The sequence below is a fragment of the Mesoplodon densirostris genome, chromosome 9 (assembly GCF_025265405.1).
Source record: "Mesoplodon densirostris isolate mMesDen1 chromosome 9, mMesDen1 primary haplotype, whole genome shotgun sequence".
Taxonomy (NCBI): domain Eukaryota; kingdom Metazoa; phylum Chordata; class Mammalia; order Artiodactyla; family Ziphiidae; genus Mesoplodon; species Mesoplodon densirostris.
In genome coordinates this window covers 91,651,564-91,676,731 of record NC_082669.1, presented here as the reverse complement: position 1 = coordinate 91,676,731, position 25,168 = coordinate 91,651,564, and the positions used below count along the sequence as shown (strand labels likewise).

The 25,168-nt window shown below is 42.7% G+C and overlaps 2 protein-coding genes across 3 annotated transcripts in view; both read right to left on the bottom strand.

Moving 5' to 3' along the window:
- CPA4 (carboxypeptidase A4) overlaps nucleotides 1–547 on the bottom strand; it is a 28,014-nt gene extending 27,467 nt beyond the window's left edge. For both annotated transcript variants that reach the window (XM_060108047.1, XM_060108049.1), the window contains exon 1: nucleotides 480–547. In XM_060108047.1, coding sequence (XP_059964030.1) covers nucleotides 480–547 — 68 coding nt within the window. The remainder of the gene's footprint in view (nucleotides 1–479) is intronic.
- Nucleotides 548–3,645: 3,098 nt separating this feature from the next.
- Nucleotides 3,646–24,858, bottom strand: CPA2 (carboxypeptidase A2). The gene is given in 17 exon segments (XM_060108046.1): nucleotides 3,646–3,833; nucleotides 10,203–10,280; nucleotides 11,779–11,785; nucleotides 12,314–12,512; nucleotides 14,076–14,171; nucleotides 15,314–15,340; nucleotides 15,342–15,368; nucleotides 15,370–15,402; nucleotides 17,095–17,198; nucleotides 19,090–19,191; nucleotides 20,902–20,916; nucleotides 20,918–20,959; nucleotides 20,961–20,999; nucleotides 21,608–21,743; nucleotides 22,694–22,774; nucleotides 24,793–24,827; nucleotides 24,829–24,858. Coding segments are annotated over 17 exon segments (1,239 nt in total).
- Between the last annotated feature and the right edge of the window lie 310 nt (nucleotides 24,859–25,168).

The following is a 25,168-nucleotide window of genomic DNA, read 5'->3' as shown; positions in this document are numbered from 1 at the left end:
TGGCTAGGCAAGACCTATCAAATCCCCATTTGCCAAACGCTGATGAGAAAGCTCCACCAAACCTTAACCATTAACAGAGAGGTGAAGCCAAAAAGCCTATGACCCAGGTTTTCCCTTAAGCATGGCAGAAGTAGAAACAATTTCTGGTAATTCTTAGTAATTCATAATATAGGAGTAAGAAAGTAGGAATGCCTGAAACTGACCTTACAAATAAGAACTAGGAAGGAAAAGAATTGGCAGGAATTAGGGAGCTGGGGAGGGACTGTGGAGACCACCTAGTCCTGATATCACAGATAAAGCTGAGCCTGAGAGAGAAGTAATTGACCCAGGATGACACAAGGCCAAAGTTGGGACAGGAGTCCAGGTCTTCCTTCCCAACACCATACCACTTGAGGTATAATCAGCCATTCATTTCCAAATCCATTTGGTTCCCATATCTCTGAACTAACAAAGTAATAATAAGTCCAAAAGGAACTTACCCAAAAAACTTTTCTTGGCCACAGATGCTGGACCCAATAAGATCCCCAAAGAACAGTATCCACTTCATGTCCCAAGGGTGTCAGTCATAGAGTGGCTGAGTCAAGCTGTATTTATAAGGAGTCTGAGGCAGTCTCATGTCCTCAAAAATGCTAATGTGACTCCCAAGTACCCTTGAAACTCTGACAGTACATCAGATGCCTCTTCCATTCCTTTTGAGTGATAAAAGCCAAGCCTCTTGATTTACAAGGTCAGGAACTTGCTCCTCAGGCTGGAAAAGTCTGTGCTAAGGGTGTTATAATGCGCATCACTTGGTATTTAAATAGTGTCTTTTGAGTAAATACGCAAGTCCCATAGTGCTGGATAGAATTTATACTGATAGAGGAGGCCAGATTGTAAACCTGAGGTGAAGTTACCTCTAGAGTAAAAATAAATAAATAAAGACTATCAAAGAAACCCCAAGCCAACTCCAAGACCACACATTTCACACACTTGACAAGTCCTTCTCTGGTGACAGCAGGTCATGATGAAAGTTTGTGGCTTCTGTTATGAATCTGACACCTAATTCTTATGACTCCACTAAAAAGGCAGAAATATATGAGGTAAGTGGTATAGGAGGAATGTGTTTGTCTGAATAAATTATCAGTTTTCCTTGAAATCTGAGCTAAAGGTAAGGTTTAATGGTATTATTAATAATAAGACTTTCTTGCATTTACTAGATTCTGAGTCTGGTGTCCTTTCCACCAAGTCACAGCAGAACAAATGGAAGACACTCATGATCTCCACGACTTCTTCAAAGACTCTGGGGCCTTTCAGTCTGTCCTAGGTGCCCCAAATCCCACAAGCCTCTCCCACCCTACTGTCCCCACCATCAACATACTTTCTGCACTTTCTCAAGGGGAGTAGATTCAACCAAGGGTCATGGTTGACAGTGTTAAAGAGATGTTATTCTGACACTTGTTACAACTGTAAGGAAGACTTTATTCAAGATACAATAGGAGAGAGTAATTGTGTTCAACTTCAAATACATAAAGATAGCAGAGCAAGGGGATCAGTGGTTGGAAAACTCTTAAGAGGAGACATCAGGGTAGGGGGGATTCTTGCTTAACTGGCCTAACAGATTATTGCTAAAGGCAGGCCAAGGACTTAGACATTAATGGTGGAGGATGAGGAACTCAATCAGATGTCAAGGATTGGGGGATTACTTAGCAGGATTCTTTGCTAAGACTGACTTAGGGCCCAAGGACAAGGCTAGTAGAAAAGAGGGCTCAGGGAAGCCTGTCCAAGGTTTGGTCAAGAAGAGTCATTGTCAGGAGTTGTGGAGCCGGGGGCCTCTATTAGGTCTCTTTTGTCCTTCCAACACTGGAACTGAACTCCTAGGCCCACCTTGGTCTATCACAAAGGCTGGGCTGTACTTCACCATGATAGATTTCAGCTTTGAAATCAGTAAAAAGAGAAGCTGTGACCTGAATCTGCAAGAAATGTGAACTAAAGAATCAAGTACCCAGAATTCTAGGCAAGCTGAAATTCACTTCCCACCCTTTTCTCCCAGGGAAAGCCATCAACGTGAAGAAAATATAAATCTCTAATGGAAGCCAATGTCTAAAGAGAAATTGTATGGAATCTGAGACCCAGACTTGATGGGGCAGCCTGGAGGAAGGAGCGTCATTGGTTTGCGTCTCCACTAGTTTTTCCGATGCAGCATACCAGAAACGGAAAAGCAGAAGGCAACGTGGAACCACAGGATACAGCACCTAGCATGATACTTAGCACAATGCAGTTGCTTAATTAGTATTCACTGAATAAATAAACATAAAAATCCCCTTCTAGCTCTAAGATGCTACTCTATTAAGATGAACGAACTGACACATGCCACAACATGGGTGAATCTCGAAAACATTTGCTAAGTGAAATAAGCCAGTCACAAAAGGACAAATACTATATGATTCCATTTATATATGGTACCTAGAACAGGCAAATTCATAGAGACAGAAAGAGCATAGAATTACCATGGGCTAGAAAGAGGGAGAACAGGGACTTATTGCTTAAGGGGTACAGAGTTTCAGTTTGGGATGGTGGAAAATTTCTGGAGATGGATGGTGATGATTGCACAACATTGTGAATGTACTTAATGCCACTGAATTGTACACTCAAAATGGTTAAAATCATTTTATGGTATGTATATTTCACCACAATTTTTTTTTAATTTTTAAAGGATGTTGGTAGCATTTTGCTTAAAGTTGGATTAAAAAGATAAAGGGGTACAGCTCAGTATTGCTGTGTTTAAGGGCAACAAAAATCAAAGATATAATGCTCCTATATCAGGATTAGAAAAAGGAATAATCAGGGGCTTCCCTGGTGGCTCAGTGGTTAAGAAGCCACCTGCCAATGCAGGGGACATGGGTTTGAGACCTGGTCCAGGAAGATCTCACATGCCGCAGAGCAACTAAGTCTGTGTGTCACAACTACTGATGCTGCGCTCTAGAGTCCATGAGCCACAACTACTGAAGCCTGCGCACCTAGAGCACATGCTCCGCAACAAGAGAAGCCACCTCAATGAGAAGCCCGTGCACCGCAATGAAGAGTAGCCCCTGCTCGCCGCAACTCGAGAAAGCCCATGCACAGCAACGAAAACCCAATGCAGCCAAAAATAAATAAATAAAATAAATAAGTTTAAGGGAAAAAAATTACAAATCTTTAAAAAAAAATTAAAAGAAAAAGGAATAATCACAATGCAGGGGCTTCCCTGGTGGTGCAGTGGTTAAGAATGTGCCTGACAATGCAGGGGACACAGGTTTGAGCCCTGGTCCGGGAAGATCCCACATGCCGCGGAGCAACTAAGCCCATGCGACACAACTACTGAGCCTGTGCTCTAGAGCCTGTGAGCCACAACTACTGAGCCCGCGTGCCACAACTACTGAAGCCCGTGAGCCTAGAGCCCATGCTCCGCAACAAGAGAAGCCACTGCAATGAGAAGCCTGTGCACCACAACAAAGAGCAGCCCCCACTCACTGCAGCTAGAGAAAGCCCATGCACAGCACCGAAGACCCAATGCAGACAAAATAAATAAATAAATAATAAATTTATTTTAGAAAATAATAATAAATAATCACAACCCAAATTTGCTTCAAACCAAAGAGCTTTTAATGGTGTTTATTCCCGAGAGCCTTAATAGGGGTGGTCTCACACATGCTCCATGACTGTCTTCAAGCCAAACCAGGTCTCTTTCACTGTGGGTAAGATCTGATTGGCCAGCAGGAGGAAGTCATATCGATCTGTGTCTCCCAGTTCAAATTCAAATGAGTATTTGATTCCAGAGTCATAGGACCAGTCAATGCTTCCTCCACTGGCTTGGTCTTATGCTATTCCCACTGGCCTCTCACAGCTATGTAACCTCTATATTAAGTTCCACCACTATTAAAAATAAGTCAGAGGGATGTGGGAACAGATGTATATGTATGACTGATTCACTTTGTTATAAAGCAGAAACTAATTAAAAATAATAATAATAATAAGTCAGGCCCCTATCTGCATGGACCTTGAGAACAGGGATAGCTTAGTAGAGGGCCATGCTTATGAAAAAATACAAGATTAATTTGAAAAGTAAAAGGTGTTACTCAAATGGACACTATACTTAGCCTTCCTTTGGTGTTCTTAGGAGCCTCTGGCTTCACCCACCCATTTGGAATCCTGCCTGCTCTCCTACTGGCATCTTCTACAGCTTAGGGAGGCTACACCACTTTCTTCTTCACTTGGGTGCTAGGTGTAAACATTGTTTCCTCTGGTGGGAGAGAAGGGATTACAAATAGAGGAAGAGATTTGGTCCCTGTCCTCAGGGGACTTTCAGCATAAGGATGGAACAGGTTTTGTTCTGATAACAAATAACATGGCCAGCACCTATATGTGTGAGTAAAACCAACAATGTGCACCTGTGTAATATGTGGCCACTTACGTGACAAATGATAAAGGAAGGTAGCATTAACCTACAAAGACTTCTGACAATCATGACTCAGAAGAGCTAAGCAATAGGTTGGCTCTGAGGCCCGTCCAAGGGAGGGCAGGTAGAGGTCAAATGGAGTCACCTGATCCCTAAGAACGGGGCCGAGCAAAGGGGAAGACCAGGGAGGTTATACCAGGAGAAAGTAGGACTAGTGGTTAATATTGGGGATTAACACTATGAACTCGTGTGTCTTGTGTCTTTGCCTTCACCCACAGCAGCGGTAGTAGCACCTGGTAAATAACAAACACCAAATGGCTGCTGACTTGAACTGAATTTTCCTGGGTACCAAAATTACTAACTTATACCTTTGGTGTGGTCACATGACACAGATGATCCCACTAAGAGGTCCACAGTGGACTGGCTTCAGATTGAATCCTGATTCTGCAAATCATTAGCTGGGTGACCTAAGACAGTCACTTATCTGAGTCCCAAATGCTTCTTCTGTCAAATAAGGATAATACTACTACTTACTTCACAGGGCAGTGAGAATTAAATGGGATAATATAATGTTTATGATTCGATCAATTGTTGAGTGCTTATTAAATGTGTTAGATGTTATGCTAAATTGGTTTATTTAATCCTCATCTGTGTCACAAGTAGATATTAGTATTAGTCCCATTTTACAGATGAGGAAATCTCAGAGAGATTAAGTGAAGGAGACGGGATAATGCATGTAGAATAGGCATTCAGTAAATGTCAGTTTTGATTATAATCATCATTATCAATAAACGACTAAGATCCCATCAGAAAAGTTGGACCACATTAAGGATCAGAGGTATCTGGAGGAGAGTAGTTCACCAGGAAACTAACAAGCAACATTTATATAGTGCCTTTGAGTTAGTGAACTCTTTTATTCTACATTCTATCTTTAGAGCTTCTCAACAACCCATTTCATAGATGAAAAAACCAAGGGAACCTGGTTTGAGTGACCAGGCTTGAGTGACCTGCCCAAGGTTACTTGGTTCCAAAGTGATGGAACTATAACTCAAACCCAGACCTCTCTCCCCAAGGTCTATGTTTTATTTCCCCCTGAGAACGACTCAAGTAACAACTTCTGGACCAAACACCTGTTGTGATGCAGCTCCTTATAGCCCTTTCCAGATGAGAAACTGCCCAGAAAATGTCTCACCCACCACAGACGTCCAGCCATGTCTTGGGTGGAGTGAAGCAGGTATTCAGCCCAGAGCTGCATTCCAATCAGGGGCAAGAGGCAAAAAGTACTTAACTGGGACTCGTTCTTAGAGGCAGTGCTTGTCCAAGCTGGAATGAGGCCAGAATCAAGGATAAGAGAGTCAGCTCTGGACAGAGATGCAGCAAGAACTTGATTAACCATTAATGGTCACATTACAAAAGATCAGACAGCAAACCCTATACTTGTCTGACATTTGCTTATTGGAAGTATCTTCAACATCTGTGACTTTACCAAAAAAAACCATACTAAATGTAGGCCTTTCAAGGTCTACAATACTTGTAAATATCTCAGAAAAGGAAGGCGGAAAACTAAATTCCTTGTAATAAAATGGCTGAGACCCCATGTACGTGTCTCAGGGGCAAATGATGCCATTCTGCTGACATTCTGAACTCCAGCCTCCACTCAGAGGCGGCCAACCAGAGAAAACATGCATTCCTCAACCTCAAGTGGCCATAGTGGCCTTCTACCCCACTGCCACCACTCAGGGGGCCCTCCTCCCTGGAGGTTCCCCCACCAAAGGGGAGGACAATCCCACATGGAACACAGTTAAAAAGGTCTGGGCAACTGTAAGAAGATCAGTCTTCCCAGAGAATAGCCTAAAAAATATGTAGATAGAGCTCCAAAGCTGTTCATTACATCTGACTTGGGAATCGCCTAAAAGAAAAAGAAGTTTGTGCCAATATGTTCATAGTAGCACTACTTAGCAAAAAGTTGAAACAATCCAAAGGCCCAATAACTGGGATATAGCAGTATAATTGAATAACAAACACCTAGAGCGGAAATAACATAAAACTATGTAGGAAATGTACAATTGAATACTACTCAGCCATAAAAAAGGAATGAAATAATGCAACCTGCAGCAACATGGATGGACCTAGAGATTACCATACCAAATGAAGTCAGAAAGAGAAAGATATACCATATGATAGCACTTATATGTGGAATCTAAAATATGACACAAATGAACTTATCTATGAAACAGAAACACACTCACAGACATACAGAACAGACTCGTGGTTTCCAAGGGGGATGGGAGGGGGATGGATTGGGAGTTTGGGATCAGCAGATGCAAACTATTACATACAGGATGGATAAACAACAAGGTCCTACTGTATAGCACAAGGAACTATACTCAATATCCTGTGATAAACCATAATGGAAAAGAATATGAAAAAGAATATATATATGTATAACTGAATCACTTTGTTATACAGTAGAAGTTAATACAACATTGTAAATCGATTATACTTCAATAAAATAAAAATTTTAAAGAACTATATGGGAAATGATGTTAAATGAAAAAAAGCTGAACACAGACATTGATTACAACTAGATAAATATATTTGTGTTCAATGACAAAACATTAGTGAAATTGAAACTGATAATAAAGTATGATCATTATTAGACTCTTTTTTCTATGAAGTTTTAAAAATACATCATAAAAGCAAAAAAGAGAGAGAGAAAGAAAGAAAACCATAATCTGGAAAAAAAAGAAAAAGAAACTTTCCTGCTCTGAAATATGACCAAATCAGTAGTTTGGGGATTTCCATTAAGTGTTCTAGATATGGTGAGCGAACTATTGCTCCTCTGCTCTCCAAGACTCCCATTAAGAAAACCATGACTGGGACCTCCCTGGTGGCACAGTGGTTAGGAATCCACCTGCCAATGAAGGGGACACAGGTTTGATCCCTGGTCCGGGAAGATCCCACATGCCGTGGAGCAACTAAGCCCGTGCACCACAACTACTGAGCCCATGTGCCAAAACTACTGAAGCCTGCGTGTCCCAGAGCCTGTGTTCTACAACAAGAGAAGCCTCCGCAATGAGAAGCCCGTGCACTGCGAGGAAGAGTAGCGCCCGCTCACCACAACTAGAGAAAGCCCACCTGCAGCAACGAAGACCCAACGCAGCCAAAAATAAAATAAAAAATTTTTAAAAATCAAGTATGCTTTAAAAAAAAAGAAAAGAAAACCATGACTAACAAGTGTGCTCTCCCTCAGATTCCCACCATCACCCTCTTACAGATAGAGCTATGTCAGTGTCCCTAGCATGTCGGCACGCTCTCCTCTTGTTCAAGCCTGATCTGCCCACCTCTGCTTATCCCTTTCTTGCCCCTATTCTCCCCCTCTTTGGAACAGCACTGCCTTGGTCATTTCTTCTCTCTCCTATATCTTCCACCTCTCCCTCTCTATTGTTCCTTTTCCCACAGTCAATAAACAAATCTCTTATCTCAAATACAAAACCCTCCATTCCTCTCTCTCCTTCCCTTCTCATCCATGCTCCTGTGAAGAGTAGTCTACTCACTGGGCCTCCCCTTCTCCCATCCCACGTACTCCTCCAGTAACCCTCACTCTTCTGAAACTGCTCTGGTTACAGTCACCATAAGCTAGTAATGAAAACCCAATGGTAAATGTTCTGTCCTTTTCACATTTGACCTTTTTGTGACCTTTCAGTCATTGTTAACCACTGCCTCCTTCCCAACAATTGCTCCTTCCCTGGTTTCTGAAATGCAAGGTTTTTGGCCTCTCTGCCCAGCCCTGCTGCCATGCCCTCCATCATTGCTAACCACTTCTGCTGCCTAACATCTTGCTCCCCTCCTCTGTCCAGGGCTTTTCCCACTGCAGATGACCTCCTTGCTCTCCTGTTCCAACCACCTTCCCTGTTTCAACTACCCTTAAATCTCTCTCTCTGCAGAATCCCAGGGGCATACAGCCCAAAGCCTACAGGACAACTCCACTTGAAAACAACACACTTATCTCAACCTCAGTATGTCCAGAGCTGAACTCATCTTTCCAACCCCACCCCTCCCCCCTTCACCTTCCTGGATGTCTCCCTCAGTTAATGGCACCATTCAATGACCATCAGTGAGAAACTCTCCACTTCTGATAAACGACAAAAAACTTTTGACTTTACCTTGTAAATGTCTCACTGGCACTGCTGTAGTGTGAGCCATCATCTCTCCTCTGAACTCTTCCTGCTCTTCTTGTGGGATGTTCCTACTTCGAGTCCATCATCACCACATCCTCCATGTTGCTGCTAATGTGTTTTATCTAAAACACAATGCCTCAGTGCGCTCGTTGCCCTGCTGAAAACTCTCCAATGGCTTCCAGAATCCTTTGGGTTCAAACCTAAATTCTTTAATATGGCACACAAAAACTTGAACTCCCCCGACTCTTGTTACCACTTTCATTCCTTCTTGTAGTTCACAGAGCCCATCATGCAGTGTCACACATCCGTGCCTTTGCATGTGCAATGAGCCAGAATGTCCCATTCCTCTTCCCCTTCTCTAGCCTTCAAAATCCTGCCCTCTTCCTAGATGAAATCAAATCCCCCCAACTTTCTAAGATTTTTGTACCATGTATAGCCAACTATTGCACATATCATGCTAAAGTTTGTCTTCCCATTCATCTCCCATATTAAACAGTGAGTTCTCTGTGGGTTCATTATGTCTCCAGTACTTGGAGACAGGTATATAATCATATACAATGATTAGCACATAGTATATGCTCAACAAAAGTGTGTGTTTTAGGCACAGTTGGTGCCTACAAAAGTTGTTTCCAAAGGATCCACGGGCATGGGAGCAGTAGGGAACTCCTGGGCATTCAACTGTGGGGTCCTGAGTTTCTGGCTTTGTCCATAACAAAGTGAGGGGATTCCTTTGGAGGACTAAGAATCTGCATGTGGGTGCATTAGGATTTCCAACAGCGCTGCAGTCATTTCTTGTTCTTATCTCGATTTACTACGGGAGAGAGGAGCATCGGGAAGTCTGACAGCAGGCTCCCAAGCTTTATACCTGCCATTGCCGTTACTCCTGACTTGTCCTCCTCTTTGTTTCCCCAAACTCTGCATGGACAAATGGCTGCAACAGAGTCTATCCACTGAAACCTCTGGGTCCTCTTAAGAGTTGCACCCGTTCTGTCCCCACATACAGTCCATGGGTTTACTTAGGGTGGGAGCCTCTCTTAGCCAAGAAATGGGTAATTAATAAAAGTGATAACTTAGGTCAGAGTCTTGATAAATGCCCATTTTCAGGCAAAGAAATTCCACATAATGAGTGAGCCATTAAGGATCAGGACAAGCAGAGAACACACAACTCAAATATTTAGGAAGTTATTTGCTCTAAATACCACATAGTAAGTATCTCATGGAGGAGATCTAGCCTCGCCGAAGAAAACTGTGTTAAGTTTGGGTTCCCTGCATTTTTTTTTTTTTTTTTTTTTTGGCTGTATGCGGGCCTCTCACCGTTGTGGCCTCTCTCGCTGTGGAGCACAGGCTCCGGACGCACAGGCTCAGCGGCCATGGCCCACGGGCCCAGCCGCTCCGCGGCATGTGGGATCCTCCTGGACCGGGGCACGAACCTGTGTACCCTGCATCGGCAGGTGGACTCTCAACCACTGCGCCACCAGGGAAGTCCGGGTTCCCTGACTTTTTAAGGCCTACCCATTTCATGTCAGAGCATTTAAAGGCTTTGACCCCAAATCACATGGTGCCTGCTATCTTAGTGGGTCATTTGTAAAAACACGTTAGATACTTACAGATGACTGAGCAGACAGGTCCCACTTTGTACTTGGTGCCATGCAGGCTTGTCAGAGACTGGGCAGCCTTTTGGGCCACTTCATTTTAGAGTGAGAGAACCAAGGAAAGGTGGATAGATAGTGCTTGTCTCTTGGAAGAACAGATGCCCAGTTGCAGAATGTAGAATGGGACAGTCTGATGAACTGGACTCTGGTTAATTAAGCACAACACCCTTTTTGTTTCAACCATTTTCACTGGGAAGTAAGCACAAGTTCACTTCTGTTGGCTCTGAAAATACAATAGACCCTCACTGTTTATTTGATCTTTCAGGTTTTTGTGATAAATACACCAGGGTCATTATTTTGCCACCAGCTCTCCTTGTTCAGGAGCGTGGATGGAAATAGGGTGGGAGTAAGGGGCTAAAGAGAATGTGTACTGACTCAAGGATGTATCCAGGAAGTTGGTTTTCTTTTTTAAACTAGATCCCTACATTGGCTTATTTCCCTATGATTGTCTCTTTTTCCAAGAAGTAGAGCTCAGCAAAGTATTTTCCATTATTTGAGGGTTCCAATTTTGACTGATTGAGGCTTTACTGTCCTTGCTAGGGATAAATGTAAGGTCTTGAACTTGGGTCCAGGAAAACGACTGTACAATTACCAGATGGGGGAAACCTGGCTCAGCAGAATACTCAGAGAGCCTAGGGGTTTCGGCTGTCAATGAGCCCAACATGAGTCAACGGCACGACGCCACTGCCAAAAAACTAATGTGACCCTCCACTGCATAAGCTGGATGAGGGCAGTTACGGTCATGCTCTGCGCTATGCTTGTTAACCCCACAACGTGAGTTTTACCTTCACTTCTGGGAGCTGCCCTTGAAGAACACAGACAAATCAAAGCATATTCGTAAAATAGCAATCAGAAGGGTGAGGGAAGTTGGGAACATATTCTGAGTGCTTGAAGGGATGGGGGTACTTAGCAAGGATAAGGAAAAACCTAGAAGAAGCGGGTTACTATCTTCAAGTAATTAATGAATTTGTCTCTCAAAGGGAAATAAACTTGCTCTCTGGAGCAAGACGATAAACCAGGGCTGGTATGTGAAAACCATAAGCAGAAGGCTTGAGCTCAAACAATCAAATCTGCCCCAACATGGAAAAGGCTCCCTTGGAGGCAGGGAGCTATCCAATCATAGGCTGGATGACTATATATGGTAGAGATTTAAGCACCAGGTTTAGGTAATGTAAGGTTATCTAGAGCTACTAAAAGTACCTTTGACATTCAACCCTGACATTCTCTCTCCCTTGATTCAACCTTTAGTGATAATATTCACCATCAAAACCCTGAAAACTGCCTTACAGGGGCTAAAATGCAACTGATGAGATGAAAGATACACCTGAATTTGAATAATCTATTCCATTTCTGCTAGCTGCTGACAACAATCTACTTGAAAGTAAACTGACCAAAAGGTCCCATCTCAGGGCTTTATCTCTAATATATGGGTTTCAAAAACCAAGCCTAAAAGCCAAATTGGAAATATTTGCACATTCCCTTCAGCTGGGGTAGCACTTGTTCAATTACAAGCAGCCCCCTGAGATGTCACCATGTGACTTAAGGCTGCCACCAGTTTGCTCATTCCTGAAACAGGAAAGACGATGGAGGGTATCAAGTGATACCTTAGGGAAGTGTTTTATGCCCAGCATACACCAGTGCAGTATGATGACGGATCACAGAGCCAAAGACACCAGGAAGGTATAAGGCAAAGAGCTGGGAGGCAGCACTGCTTAGCATAGAGCAACTGACTACAGATCCAAGAGCTTCAGGTCCAAATCCAAGTGATTATTTCCTAAGCAACAGAAAACACATCCTGGGAATTTATAGTCGAATCAGGCTCCTGCTCATCTAGATTAAGGCAACAATAATTTCATGAATTCTATTTCCCAAGGAAATTTAATTTAGGCAAGTCTTTCAAACCTGTGCCTGTGTCACAATCTTCTCAGTGGTTGGACATATTATGTCTCATTCATACTTGTAACCTGTCACTAGTATACCCCCATCTCAATACCTATCTTTATGACTGAAACTTATTTGTCCACACCATGGATGTTTGTGTCTGAAATGAAGTTTCAGAAACTTACAGGCTCATCAAATTTATGTGACTCGGCACATGTATACCCATAGGGGAACATCAGCAGCTGGGAATAGCTGTGGAAGGTAATGAAGGCCGTGACTTTTCCAGGACTCTTGATAAAGTCCACTATGGATTTCACTTCAACTTCAGAGTTGGCACTGGGTCTATGGTATGAGTCAGAGCAAGGGTTATTGCTGGCTCCAGGTTGTGATGGGATGCAGAAGAAGCCAAGTGAGAAAAGTGAGCTTTAAGGAGACAGTGTATGGAGGCAGTTACCATGCATCACTTCAGTTCCTCCTCTGGAAATCAGAGCAAGATTGTCATTGTGTTAGATTGAATTACTACCTAAAGACACAGTCAGGAGACCTAACTCAAGAGATTCTGGACACATTTCTCCTTTAAAAACATGGCTCCTCTATATGGCAGAAAGAACTATCAAATTAAATCATCCCCTCTCTGTGGGAGTTGTTGGAAGAAAAGCTAGATTTAATATTATAGATGGAATTCCTGCATTGGGTGGGAGTTGAGCAAGCTCATTTTCTGGGATTTCTTCCAATTCTTAGAGCCCAAGAGTAGAAGATTCTATGCATCTGTACTTCTAAGTCACAGAGCCACAAATGCAAGGAACCTCTGATACCCTTTCTGTAGTGAGGAAGTCACAATTACTTCTGACAAAAAGGCTACCTTTGGCCTCATTTTCTCAGCTACTGGAGTTACTCATGACCACTGAAGTGGGCCCACTGTGGCCTGGCCAGGGCTCTGAATGCTAGAGAAACTCTGAGGGGACAGGTAGAGGCTGGGACTCCACAGTCTCTAAATGATACGGACAAAGTATATATACAACCTATCACCTCATTTGGAGATTATTTAATAAGAACAACAACCCAGGAAAATTTTTGACTTTGAATTGCTGGACATTGTTCATTATTTTGGATCTGATGCTTTGATTTTTTTCTTTCCTACACTAAAAAAAAAAAAGAATTTGTAAAAGCGATGAATGAAGTTGCCACTCATCCATACCCCGTCAGTGTATCCTTTCTTGGTTCAATGATTCTCGTTAATTCATCTGTCTTTCAAGTCTTTAGTGATTGCCTTCTATGTGTCAGACACTATGCTAGGTGTTCGGAACACTACAGTGGAAAAGACAGTTTCTAACATTACTGCTATCATACCTAATGAGGAAAAACCAAATACATTTTAACTCTGTGATTAGAGAAACATAAGGGGTTTTAACTGGTGCCTCAAAGCAAAAAGGAGCCCCCCAACCAGCCTGGCACTGGACCCCGAAAAATTAGAGCTCTAAGTCAACAAAGGCAGAGCAGGAAGCAAGTATTTTCTCTTTGAATCTATTTTGAAAATCAATTTCCTAATCTTATTCGTACTTCATTTTAGTTTTCTTTCTCGAAGCATCCACAGATGATGTAATGCTTCTCCTGTGACTAGATCCCAACCCCCTCTAGTGGTTGGTTCAGGGCTTCCTGGGGCTTCCCGCCACCACACAAAGTCTTGCTCTGGAAGCTCAGAAGCTGAGCCGGGATACAGCTTATGGGAAAACCAAGATGTGAGACAAAATATATTAAATGCTCCTCAGAGCTCAGTGACAGCACTGTGTGCCTGTGAAGGGAATTTAGTGAAGTGTTTTTCAAATAGGTTTTTAAATAGCTTCAATCCTGAATGGGCTTAGCAGGCTGACAGCACTGCAGAGCCATGCAAATAGCTATCTGGCCAGACAACATCTGACTATCCCTGGGGGAAAGTCCCCATGCTCACCTCCAAAACCCACGTCCCAGTTCCGGTTAGGATCAACACCAACACTGAGGCTTCCAGATACCTTGAATTGGGTCTTCTGCCACATACGATTCTTTAAAATCCAACGGAAAGAAAATACAGGGAAAAAAAAGATGGTCACTCAGTCCAGTGAGAAGTTTCCTTTAGAATGTTGTTAATTTCTCTCAATCCCTCACGGGAAGGCCCTTTTGGAATTGCACTCATTTCCCTTGCCCACAGACTTGACCAGTAGTCCTCACACAGGGTTCTGCTTGGAGCTTCTCGGCCATCTCACCGAGGCAAGAAGTAAATAAGCCCCCATCTCCTCCAATGAACACCTGCCAAACCATGTTCCATAGAACCACAGTCCTCTCAAACGTTAACAATAACAACAAAAAACAAAAATTAAAAAACAAAAAAATAGTGAGGAGAGCCCGAGGGTTCTGTGATAGAACATTTTGGGAAAATACAGGGTTAAATTGGCTAATTTACTTCAGAACTTCTAAAGTTTTTTTTTTAATGCTTTAATGTTTTTTATGAAGCTCCAAGAGAGGGATATAGTAGGTGGTATTTCCCAAACTTGACTGTGGAACCCTGTATTCATAGGGTATCTCATGAGATGAGTACTACTATTTCTACAAGTTCCTTCTGAACACGCGTTGAAAAATGCTATCGTAGCCTGCTCTCTCCAAAAATAAACTTGAAGCTCTGATTCATTTTGAATATACGTGGGGTCACAGTTGCCATAATGGTGTTCTGTAATGAGATTTTTAAAGAAAAAATAAACTGCATAATTCGTTTTTGTGATATAACAGAGGATTTCTTCTATAGATTGTAAATGTAAGTAAAATGCCAGATGCATTGTACCGCCTACCTAAATCCTACAGCAATCTAATTGTCAGCAGGTAACATCCGCCTCCTATTTCTATCAATCCTACCATCAAAACGCAGGGATAATTGGAACAAATCTCCTAGGTGACTCAAAGTGAACACTGAACTCTAATAGCCCAGCCTAACAGCTGAAATGGGCTCTGACCAAGGCAATATGGAAAGATATCGTGTGTTGGAAAATGAAATGATTGTAAACATCACTATATGCCTCAATTCAGGGCCACTACTGAGAGATGAGACATTCTGTTTAGGGTAAATCAAGAACAGAAAAATCACTTTTGTTTTGTTTTGAAGTTCCTACACATCTCCTTAAATTCTTGTTGAAGAGAAAAAGTCCAGGCTTCCTTTGGTTTGAGAGAACACATAGCCATCAGAGCAGCAGGAAGATGTCCATCGTATCCAATCAAAGTGATGGATGGGTCATTTCCATAATCAGAGGCAATTTGAGCAGAGACAACAACATATATGTCAATCTCACACTCCCCTTTTACCAGGAAACAGAGGAGAGAATATTAAGGCAATGTGTTTTTTCCAAACATGAACTATCACTGCAGGTCAGTGAGTCTTCCAGGACTACAGCCCAATCTCCTATTAACGTGTTTAATACGCCAGTGTCAATACTTTTATTTCCGATCAGAATAATTTACTTACATTAAATAAAAATCAGGTATCACTTATCCATTATCTCTCAAAAGCAGAATTCTTCCAATTAATTTTAGTGAGGCATTTTGCAATGGTGGGCAATGTGTTTGTGGCTCAGAGGGACCTATGAACCAAAGAAATCTTTTCAGTTTTCTTAATCACCACACAGGCTATACCTTCTCAAAAGTACTCACAACTAACATCAGATTATTTAATTATGCAGAGACTTCTCTAAAGACCCAGAGAACCAGTTAAGTTCCATTTGGGGAATTACATTTCTACTTGTGATCAATTGCAGTAGAGTTTAAGTTTCTGCTGGATTAAAATTTATTCATTTCCTGTGCTCAGCCATCCTAAGGCATTATTATTCAACTGTTAAATATCCATTTCATAATACCCTAAAGGTAACTGCATTTTAATTGAAGGGAAAAATGTATCAGCCGGTATGCACGTGGTTGTACATGCTTGAATGATCTGATGTGGATTGATTTCCTTTGCTCATGAATTAACATTCTGATTTATAGCATGTCATTTTTGAATTACTTAAGAAATACCAGACTAGGGCACAGCCAGCACGGTGTCCTGACTCTAATTCCAAATGAACATGTGGAAGAGAGATATCACTACACCCTAACTTTAAGTGAGATTTGGAAATTTTTCAGAACCCAAAAACCCTCAACGAGTTCCACTTTGTATCTGTAGGTCAAAGTAAACTCTTCTAGCCCTTGTTTATATTCTCTGAGCTCCTTCTGTGATTTTATAGATCTCTAGTACATCATGCCACAGCCCTAGGAGCTCCAGGCAGCAAAGCAATGTTCTCTAATCTGTTCTTATGCTGAAATCTGACTCTTGGTGTCCTTACTTGCCACCCTCTTAATCTCTTTTAGCTCTCACTATCTTTTTTTTAAAATTTATTTCATTTATTATTTTTGCCTGCATTGAGTCTTCGTTGCTGTGCATGGGCTTTCTCTAGTTGCGGCGAGCAGGGGCTACTCTTCGTTGCGGTGCACAGGCTTCTTATTGCAGTGGCTTCTCTTGTTGCAGAGCACGGGCTCTAGACACGCGGGCTTCAGTAGTTGTGGCACGCAGGCTCAGTAGTTGTGCCTCACGGGCTCTAGAGCACATGCTCAGTAGTTGTGGTACGCGGGCTTAGTTGCTCCACGGCATGTGGGATCTTCCCAAACCAGGGATTGAACCCGTGTCCCTGAACTAGCAGGTGGATTCTTAACCACTGCGCCACCAAGGAAGCCCATAGCTCTATCTTTTAACAGAGCACGCAGTGGCCAGCAGGTTGGGGGAGTACGGAGGTACATGCCAGGGTGCTGGGTGGGGCAATACCAAATTAGGTTTGAATGGGTCTGTTTCCTGACTGTGTGACAAGAGAAGGGCTTGGGATGAGAGCGTCAGCCATAGGACCACAGGGATTGCTGTGAGGTTAGGTGGGGCCTTACCCCAGAAAGACAAAATAAATGGGGAATTTTGGGCAAAATGACCTTATTTGCAGTTCACAGTGCAGTAGATTGTGTAACCCACTCACCAGCATGGATCCCAGCCTCTAGCCAGATAGCCAGCTTGTCTCCTCCCGTGATGAACTGCAAAACAAGCGTGGAAATGTGAATGGCTCCACCACCACAGACCCCTTGTCTGTTCCTCTTTCTGTACTTGATGTGGTTGAGAAGGAGGAGGTGTAGACAGTGATGCTATCAATTAACTTTTCATTTAACGTGGGATTTTTTTGTCCCTTTCCTTTAATGTAAACTTAAATACAGGCTAACAAGAGGGCCATCATTTGATGTTTGTAAAAAATCATTGCAGATAATGTGATGACATGAAAATATGTTCATCATATGCCATAAATTTTTAAAAATAGATTACCAAATAGTATGATACCATTTTTATTTCTTAAAAGGCTAGCTCATGTGTATGTATACATATGTACACACACAAACATAGGAGAAAAAGGGAGGGGGGAAAGAAAAGAGAGGAAAAAATAGAAAGATATACAACAAAATGTTAATAGCTATCAATCCCATAGTTGTGAAATTAGTAAAATAGGGATGTTTTTTCATTTTTTGTTTGTTTCTCTGTTCTCCATTTTTTGCAATGATTGTGTTATTTTTGTAATAAAAATGCTTGTCGTAACCTTTTGAGTCCTTCATAAAAACAGGATGGTAGGCTCTGGAAGTCCTTTCCAGAGTTTAAATTTTATGATCTAAGGGACTCAGTTTTATTTGGAACAGTGGCTTTGCCAATTGAATCAGTAAATGGGGAGGAAAAGATTATTTTTGCACCATCAATTTCTATCTTCCTGCAGCATTCTAAACATCACAGATAAGGTAAATGAGAAGTGTAAATCCCTGCTAAAAATTACTTTTCAAGGGTTTTGAGAGTTTTAGTTTAAAGTGTTTCATGCTTTTTCCTCCAAAGAGCTCACATAGGGAACTTTGGAAAACAAATAACATTCTCAACCACGAACCACCGAAACACCCGGGAGAAGGAAAGTCCAGGAAAACCCAAGGGGGAGGAGAATCTGGGGTTTCCTGACCCAACTGCAGGAGAAACAGGGAAAAGGAAATCAAAAGAAAAGAAGGTAGTAAATATGAGCAAATGTGCCATGGTGTCATAAAGTAGGCAAACCACTCCTCCCAGGCCTGCTTTGGGAGAACCGCTCTGGAGAAATCCATCTGTCCCAGTGAGTCCGTTGGTCCTCAGCCATAATGGTTCCAAATTTAGCAGGGAGTTGTGACATTATCTTTTTTTTTCCCCCTTAACAAACTCTTTCTAGGAAATCTGGTGAAATACTTTTCACTCTTTTGCAAGGCAAGGTGAAAAAGCTTGAAATTATCAGCACTAACTGTTGTCAGCGTGTACAGGTTGAAGTAAAACCATAACCTTTTTCTGGCTAGCAAGTAAAAAAATGCCTGCGTTTCTGGGCATTTGCCTTTGCCATTTGGTTGCCCATCATTCTGCACACCGCAAGAACTGTTTTGGTTTTAAATGCGGCTCCAGCAAGTACCTGGAACTTTTATTTCTTTTTCTTTTTTTTTTTTTTTTAAACTCTCGGTTTAAAAAAAAAAACAAAAGAAACGAGTAAAAGAAAAACAAGGCACAGCACGGCTACCTTGATTAATTATAGAATACCTCCCCCTTCCCAGCTCACCCAGGGGCCCGAACCACCTCCCCCTTCCTCTGTTTCTATTGGTGCATACGCCTGTTTCCCTGAGAGCACATCTATCAAGAGGAGAACATTAATTCACTCCTGCAGACCTGCGTCAGCTCGCGCAATAAAAAGAAGAAGAAAGGGAGGTGGGGGAAGCAGGGAGGTGGATAGTCAAAACCAGCAAGGACTGGTTAGGAGGAGAGGGAAAAAAAAAAAAAAAAAAAAGGAACAGCTCTGCAGGCAGAGCCTGTACTGACAGCCCGCCTGGGAAGACCGGGATTCTAGAAGCATCGAGAGGAAAAATCACCACTGCACCTGTGTACCTTGAGCTCGTTCATGGGCCGGTTTTTGAAAGAATAGCCAATGTTCACTTTGCTCACTAGACCAGGGTGCTCAGCAACGAGGTTATCCATCTCTCAGGAAATCTGAAATGTTTAGGATGAAGAAATAGACATTTGCAAATGAATAATCTGGTGCATCCATTAGTGACTTTTCTCTCTCCTCCATTTCCATTCCCTGAGGGAATGGAGAGGGCCACGGGGCAGATGCTGTGCGACTGGGGACGCTGGAATCAAAGCTAAGAGATGATGAGTCACTGGGCATCCGCAGGGGCTGGGAAAAGGGAAGCCATTTTGTGGCAGCGGAGCCGGCTCTCTCCAGTTTTGTGCTTCAAACAAAATGGCACTGCTCTGGTTTCCCTGTGGCTTGCCTCAAGCCAGCTCTGAAGTGGAACTTCCCCAGCCAGAAAGAATCTTCCCTCACTAGCAAAGGAACACAAATGGTAGTGGCACCCCAAAAAAAAAAAAAAGGTGGATTTAGAAGCAGGCGCTGCAAAACGCAGCCGGGCTGGTTCAGACCGGGGCAACAGGGTGCCTGCCTCAGAGGCACTTCTGCCACAGGCCACTTCGGCTCCTATTTGCAGGGCTGATTGCAATCCTATACAGCTGGGGCACCCAAACTGTGTCCATTACTGGGATTGAGACATGTCTGGGCGTGTCTGGAGAGTGATCGGCATGAAAACAGCTCCTCCAGCTGTTGCCAGCATTTGGTCTCCGTAGGACGTGGACAGCAATTTGTGAGGCCAGGCAAAGGAGGGAGCGCATCCTGTTTCGGCCACTCCCTTTTCTCCCTCACTCTCTGTACTGGTCCACAGTCCCTACTCTGAAACCCTTTAGGGACCATACATAATTCAAATTAAGATTTGTGTGTGTGTGTGTGCAATTTTAAAAAGGTAGAAAAAATACATTTTACACATGTGGCAGTGCTCCATACTCAGGCACATTAATATTTCTGGCAGTAAAATAAGTGAGTAGCAAGTCAGTTCAGGTCAGATTTTGCCCCTAAATGAGTTTAGTTCAGGTTGGGGTTTGCCACCAAGTAAATGCAGGGGGAAAATTGTTTTCTAAGTTCTCTGCATTTTAGAATTGCTGATTTAGGGAATCAGCACCTACCAGACAATATCCTATCTGGCTCTTTCCTGCTCCTCCACCTCTCCCCTTAACCCCCAACCCCCATCTCATCCCCTCCCCCACCCTCCCACATCAGTTAGTGCAAGCAGACACCTGTACCCCCCAAGAAGAGCTATGTGTCACAAAGAGGCAGATGTAGCACTGTCCAGGTGATCCAGGTGAAGGAAGGGGCATTCTTCACACCAACAAAACTCAGGAAAGATGCAGAGAGATTGCACAAGACTTTGCTGCCATGAGGTCTAGGAGAATTTGGCAGGTTGGGAGACTCCACCATTGGCTGGAAGTCAGTGGTATCAAGTGTCCCCTGATGCCAGCATCAGTGGTAGCCATGAAGCACAGCTCTCAGATGGCTTGTGGGTGGCACAGGTCAGAAATCAGCCAGGGGACCTCGAGGGGAGAGTATGATCATTAGAGGCTGTCTTGTGCTCACTTAAGCCACTCCTGGACACTTCTAAATAATGCAGTGGCTGCTGGGATGGGCAGGTGGGCTTCAGGTCCTAACTTAAGGCAGTGACGCTGATACTGGCTGTGAAATCCTAGGGAAATTTGGAGAAGTTAGGAAATAATATGAGAATAATTTCCATTAAATTACCAAGTAGAAGTATAGGCCTTGTTACCAGAGGAAAGCATGGCCCATTTCTCTGATGTTCATTTTGAAACGCCTACCTCTTCCAAGGTATAGATAAGCCTCAAAGTTGAAGTTACCATTCTGTTCTCTTCTCTTGAGTAAGTAACATTTCTTCATTCTCCTTGTCCAAGAGAGCCTAAGATAAATCAGTCACACCTATGATTAGTTTATAGCAATGCATTTGAATCTACAGTTGTGAGGGAAGTGGTGACATTCAGGCCCCAGTCCCAAGCATTCTTCTTTCTGTCCTATAGGCTTTGGGGTCATGCCTTTCCCTCATTCTGGCAGCACCCTGAAAGGGGATGGGGCAATAATGAGACTTTGGGCCAGACAGATGCTGCAAATATAGGATGACAGTCAGTCCTGTGGTTGTGTTATGGCTCATTCTCCCTTTCTGGGAACCCAGGGTCAGAGGTAACCTCCAATTAAAAACTAAATGAGTAACAACTTACATTTGCCTACTTTGACTCACAATCTTCAGTTTGCCCTTTGTATTTCATGCCAGAGACTCTTTTTTGCCCTTTCCATTACATTTTTTATTACCATATCCCACTTGTACCAAATGCAAAAAAGAGAGGGATAGAACCTTCCTACCCACTGCAGGGGTAGTCCAGACTTCAGGAAGGCCCTAGTGGTACCCACAGGTCCCTTCCCTGGCAGAGGGTACCCAAAGATAAAAGAGGATGGACCTTCAGTTCATATGGACCAGCAAGCCTCTGGAAGAGTGGGCTGTGGGATAATTACTTGAACATCTTCAATCACAATGGAAAGAGCAATTCCCTCGGACTTTAAGGAAACTTCGACTGCCTGGATGCTGACAAAGGGAACTCGGACATGGATTGTCTCTCCTGGGATGGTGGGTGATTTCCAGAAATCAAGCCGAAAGGGATAAAAGGCCAAGGCAATGACTGGGTCATTCCAGGGAAATGGACAGCTCAGCGTGGATAGATTTCAAGAAATCAATTCGTTATCTATTTTACCTCAAGCCTCCAAGACTAGAATCGTTGTGGAATCGCTATGATGTTGCAAAAGTGTTTTTAAACGTCCAAGCATCAGGGCTTCCCTGGTGGCGCACTGGTTGAGAGTCTGCCTGCCGATGCAGGGGACGCGGGTTCGTGCCCCGGTCCGGGAAGATCCCACATGCCGCGGAGCGGTTGGGCCTGTGAGCCATGGCCGCTGAGCCTGCGCGTCCGGAGCCTGTGCTCCACAACGGGAGAGGCCACAACAGTGAGAGGCCCGCATACCGCCAAAAAAAAAACAAACAAAAAAACCTTTCAAACCTAAATGTCCAAGCATCAGCATATGTGTTATATGGTTTCCCCCCCAATATGGTTAAATATTAAAACTGGAAGAAGGTAAAGATTATTTAAAACTATGGCAGTTTTTTTAACAGTTGACATTCAGGTGACCCAATTCATTTCATAACAGAATATTAATACTATAAATTATTTAGGAGGGAAATAATGCATTAAAGGTGTTCAATAATTTTTCAAAATAACTTTCACATTTGATTTCTCTTTTCATTCTTACAAAACATCTGTGAGATAGGAGAATGGTATATTTATCCTCATTATACTGAGTGGGAGAGAAGTCAGTATGACATTGGGCAAGTCACCTACCTTCTCTGAGATGCAGAAGGTAGATGACTTGCCCAATGTCATACAGATGGGACCAGAGCCCAGGAGTTCTGGATCCCAGCTCCATGAGTGAGCAATCCATACTTCTCATCAGAGAAGACAAGATACAATCCAAAGTAAGAGATCTTAGTCATCGTGTCTAACTGTGGAGTATTCACTCTGGGAAACAGAAGCCCCCTCCAGGACAGATACCTGAAGATGTTCTTCAGCCTCCGATTCCACCAGAGCTTTTATTTGTTCTTCACTCCTTGGTGTGATCTCAAGAACTTGGTCTCTAAAAAATATTACCCACAGACATGACCTTAAAAACAAAACCTAGACGCTGTTTCCTGTTGCTTTCTGCTCCTGTTAGTCTCCGCACATAAGAGGTTAATGCAGCAGTCAGTAATCTCTTTGACAATCAAGAAATTAATAAATAGTATACTGACCCACATCCCCAGAATGAGGAGTTGATAGAATGGCTTTATTTCCCCCAAGGAAATGTTATCTAAATAATAATTAAGAGCTGTACCTAATCCTAGCAGGAACTTTGCCAATAAAGTTACCTTTCCTTTAGCTAATGATTATTTATCAAGTAACACCTGCTGCTCATAAAGCATCGGCTTTTAAAACTTGTCTGTTCCTGTTTTTCAGAAATAAGTTTTAAAAAGGTAGAATAATTAATTTGGTGCTTATAAGTGCTCAAAAGAGGAATCAAATTTACATCTGGGTAGACCTAGGGTGTTTTTGTTGTTAACTGAAAGGTATCAGAGTTCCATCTCCAAACCCCATTCATGTGGCCCAAACTTGGGGTATTGCTAGGGACAATTGAAACCCAGACAAATCATGGTGTGTGTGTATGTGTGTCTCTCTACACACACACACACACACACACACACACACACACACACACACACACACACACACACACACACACACACACACACACACACAATGAGTAATGAAGGATATCAAGGACTCCTTGGCAGCAAAGAGAAGTTGCAAAACAAGCAAATATCCTTTAAAAAAGTTCAGTAGTAGAGCTGGATTTCTTATAGCCCTTCCTTGGTGACAGGTTTTTCCTCTCTCCCTTTCTCTGAGTAGGCTGACTTCCTGAGTCACCGCCCTGCCCATTTATGCAGTGGGGAAGGGATTGGTACAAAGAGCCATAATAAGGGACCAGAACCCAGACCCTCTGAAATCAAGTATCATCCAATTTCCAGTGAACTCCAGTGGATTGCATAAGTGATAGAATGTGAGCTCAAGTCTCTTCTGCCTCCCAGTATCCACTGGCCATAGATGGTCTGAAAAATCTTCCATTTGAGTCTCATTCCTTTTGGTAAATGTATAGACTCCCAGGAGTCCTCCTTTAAAATGGGAAGGCACTGGGAAAAATAATACATTGGGCTAATATTTCCTGGTGTGTGTTCTAAGGAATAATAGCCCTTTGAGTTGTTCAGCATGCATGCATAAATAAATAAATTAAGTAAGTAAGTAAGTAAATAAATAAATGAATGAATGAATGAAGGTGGAGAGGAGTTTGAGGATCAAAAAAAAAAAAAAAAAAAAGGATAGCTGCAGCAACCTAGATCCCCTCTTATAGGTTTACAATACACACTAATTTAGTAAAAGTTCCTAGAAATTCTATAGTTTGTTTAACTCTCTGATTCCCAAATTTATTTGATCATCCATTTTTTGGGGCCAAATTTATTTGGCCACTTCATTAGTTCCCTGCAACACTCTTCAAGAAATGCTGTCTAAAGCTCTTCATAGAATCTTGAAACCAAAGTACTTTGGAGCAAAGATGGATCCTACAAAGCCATGAGAGTTGGATTTGGGCTGAAGTCTGCAGCTCTGGTCCTCCCACTTCATGAGGTCCCACTGCCTAGACACTAGATCTGAAGATGGGAGGACTTAAGGTGACATGGAGGATGAAGTCCAGAAAGGTAGGGAGGAGGATGGGAGAGTAACCCAGCACTTACTGAAATGACACAGAGACAAATGACCAAACAGCTTTATTTTCACAGATGTCTGTCATCCCCATATTCTGATCATCAGAGGGGAAAAAGATTAAGGACAGAGAGAAATAGGGTGCATGTGTTCTGTTTTCACTTTTGGTTTTTTTTTTTTTCTTTAAATTCATTCATCTCTTTTTTTATCACTCATTCCTATTATTTCCACTACCCCCTCTCCAAATCTAAAAGAACTCTGAAAATGCTGAACGCTTACACTCATTATTCTGCAACAATCCAGTGAGATACTCTGTGAATCAGGTAAGCAAAGTTCAAATAGGCATCAGAAAGCATAACTTACCCCGCAGATGTTTCTCGACAGAGGATATGCCCCCAAAAGGGCACCAAAAAACAGGATCAATCGCATAGTCAAGGATCTTCCAAGAGTCCAGAATTCGGTGTCACTCCTGAACTTTATTTATAGGGACACCACGGCTGAGGGTGACCTGTTGGCTGGCAGTCTAAGAACTCAAGTAAATTCCCACATGGTAAAATTCCCACCTGCATGTCAAAGTCTCAAGACTGTAGACACCCACCTGTGTGATATCACCAATCCATACATTTCACATTCTTTCAATGAGATAACAAACTTTGATGGAAAGAAAACAAAATTGCTAGAGCATACCAAGGGCAAATCATGCATTTATGATTTAGAACATAAAGTGACACTAACTCTG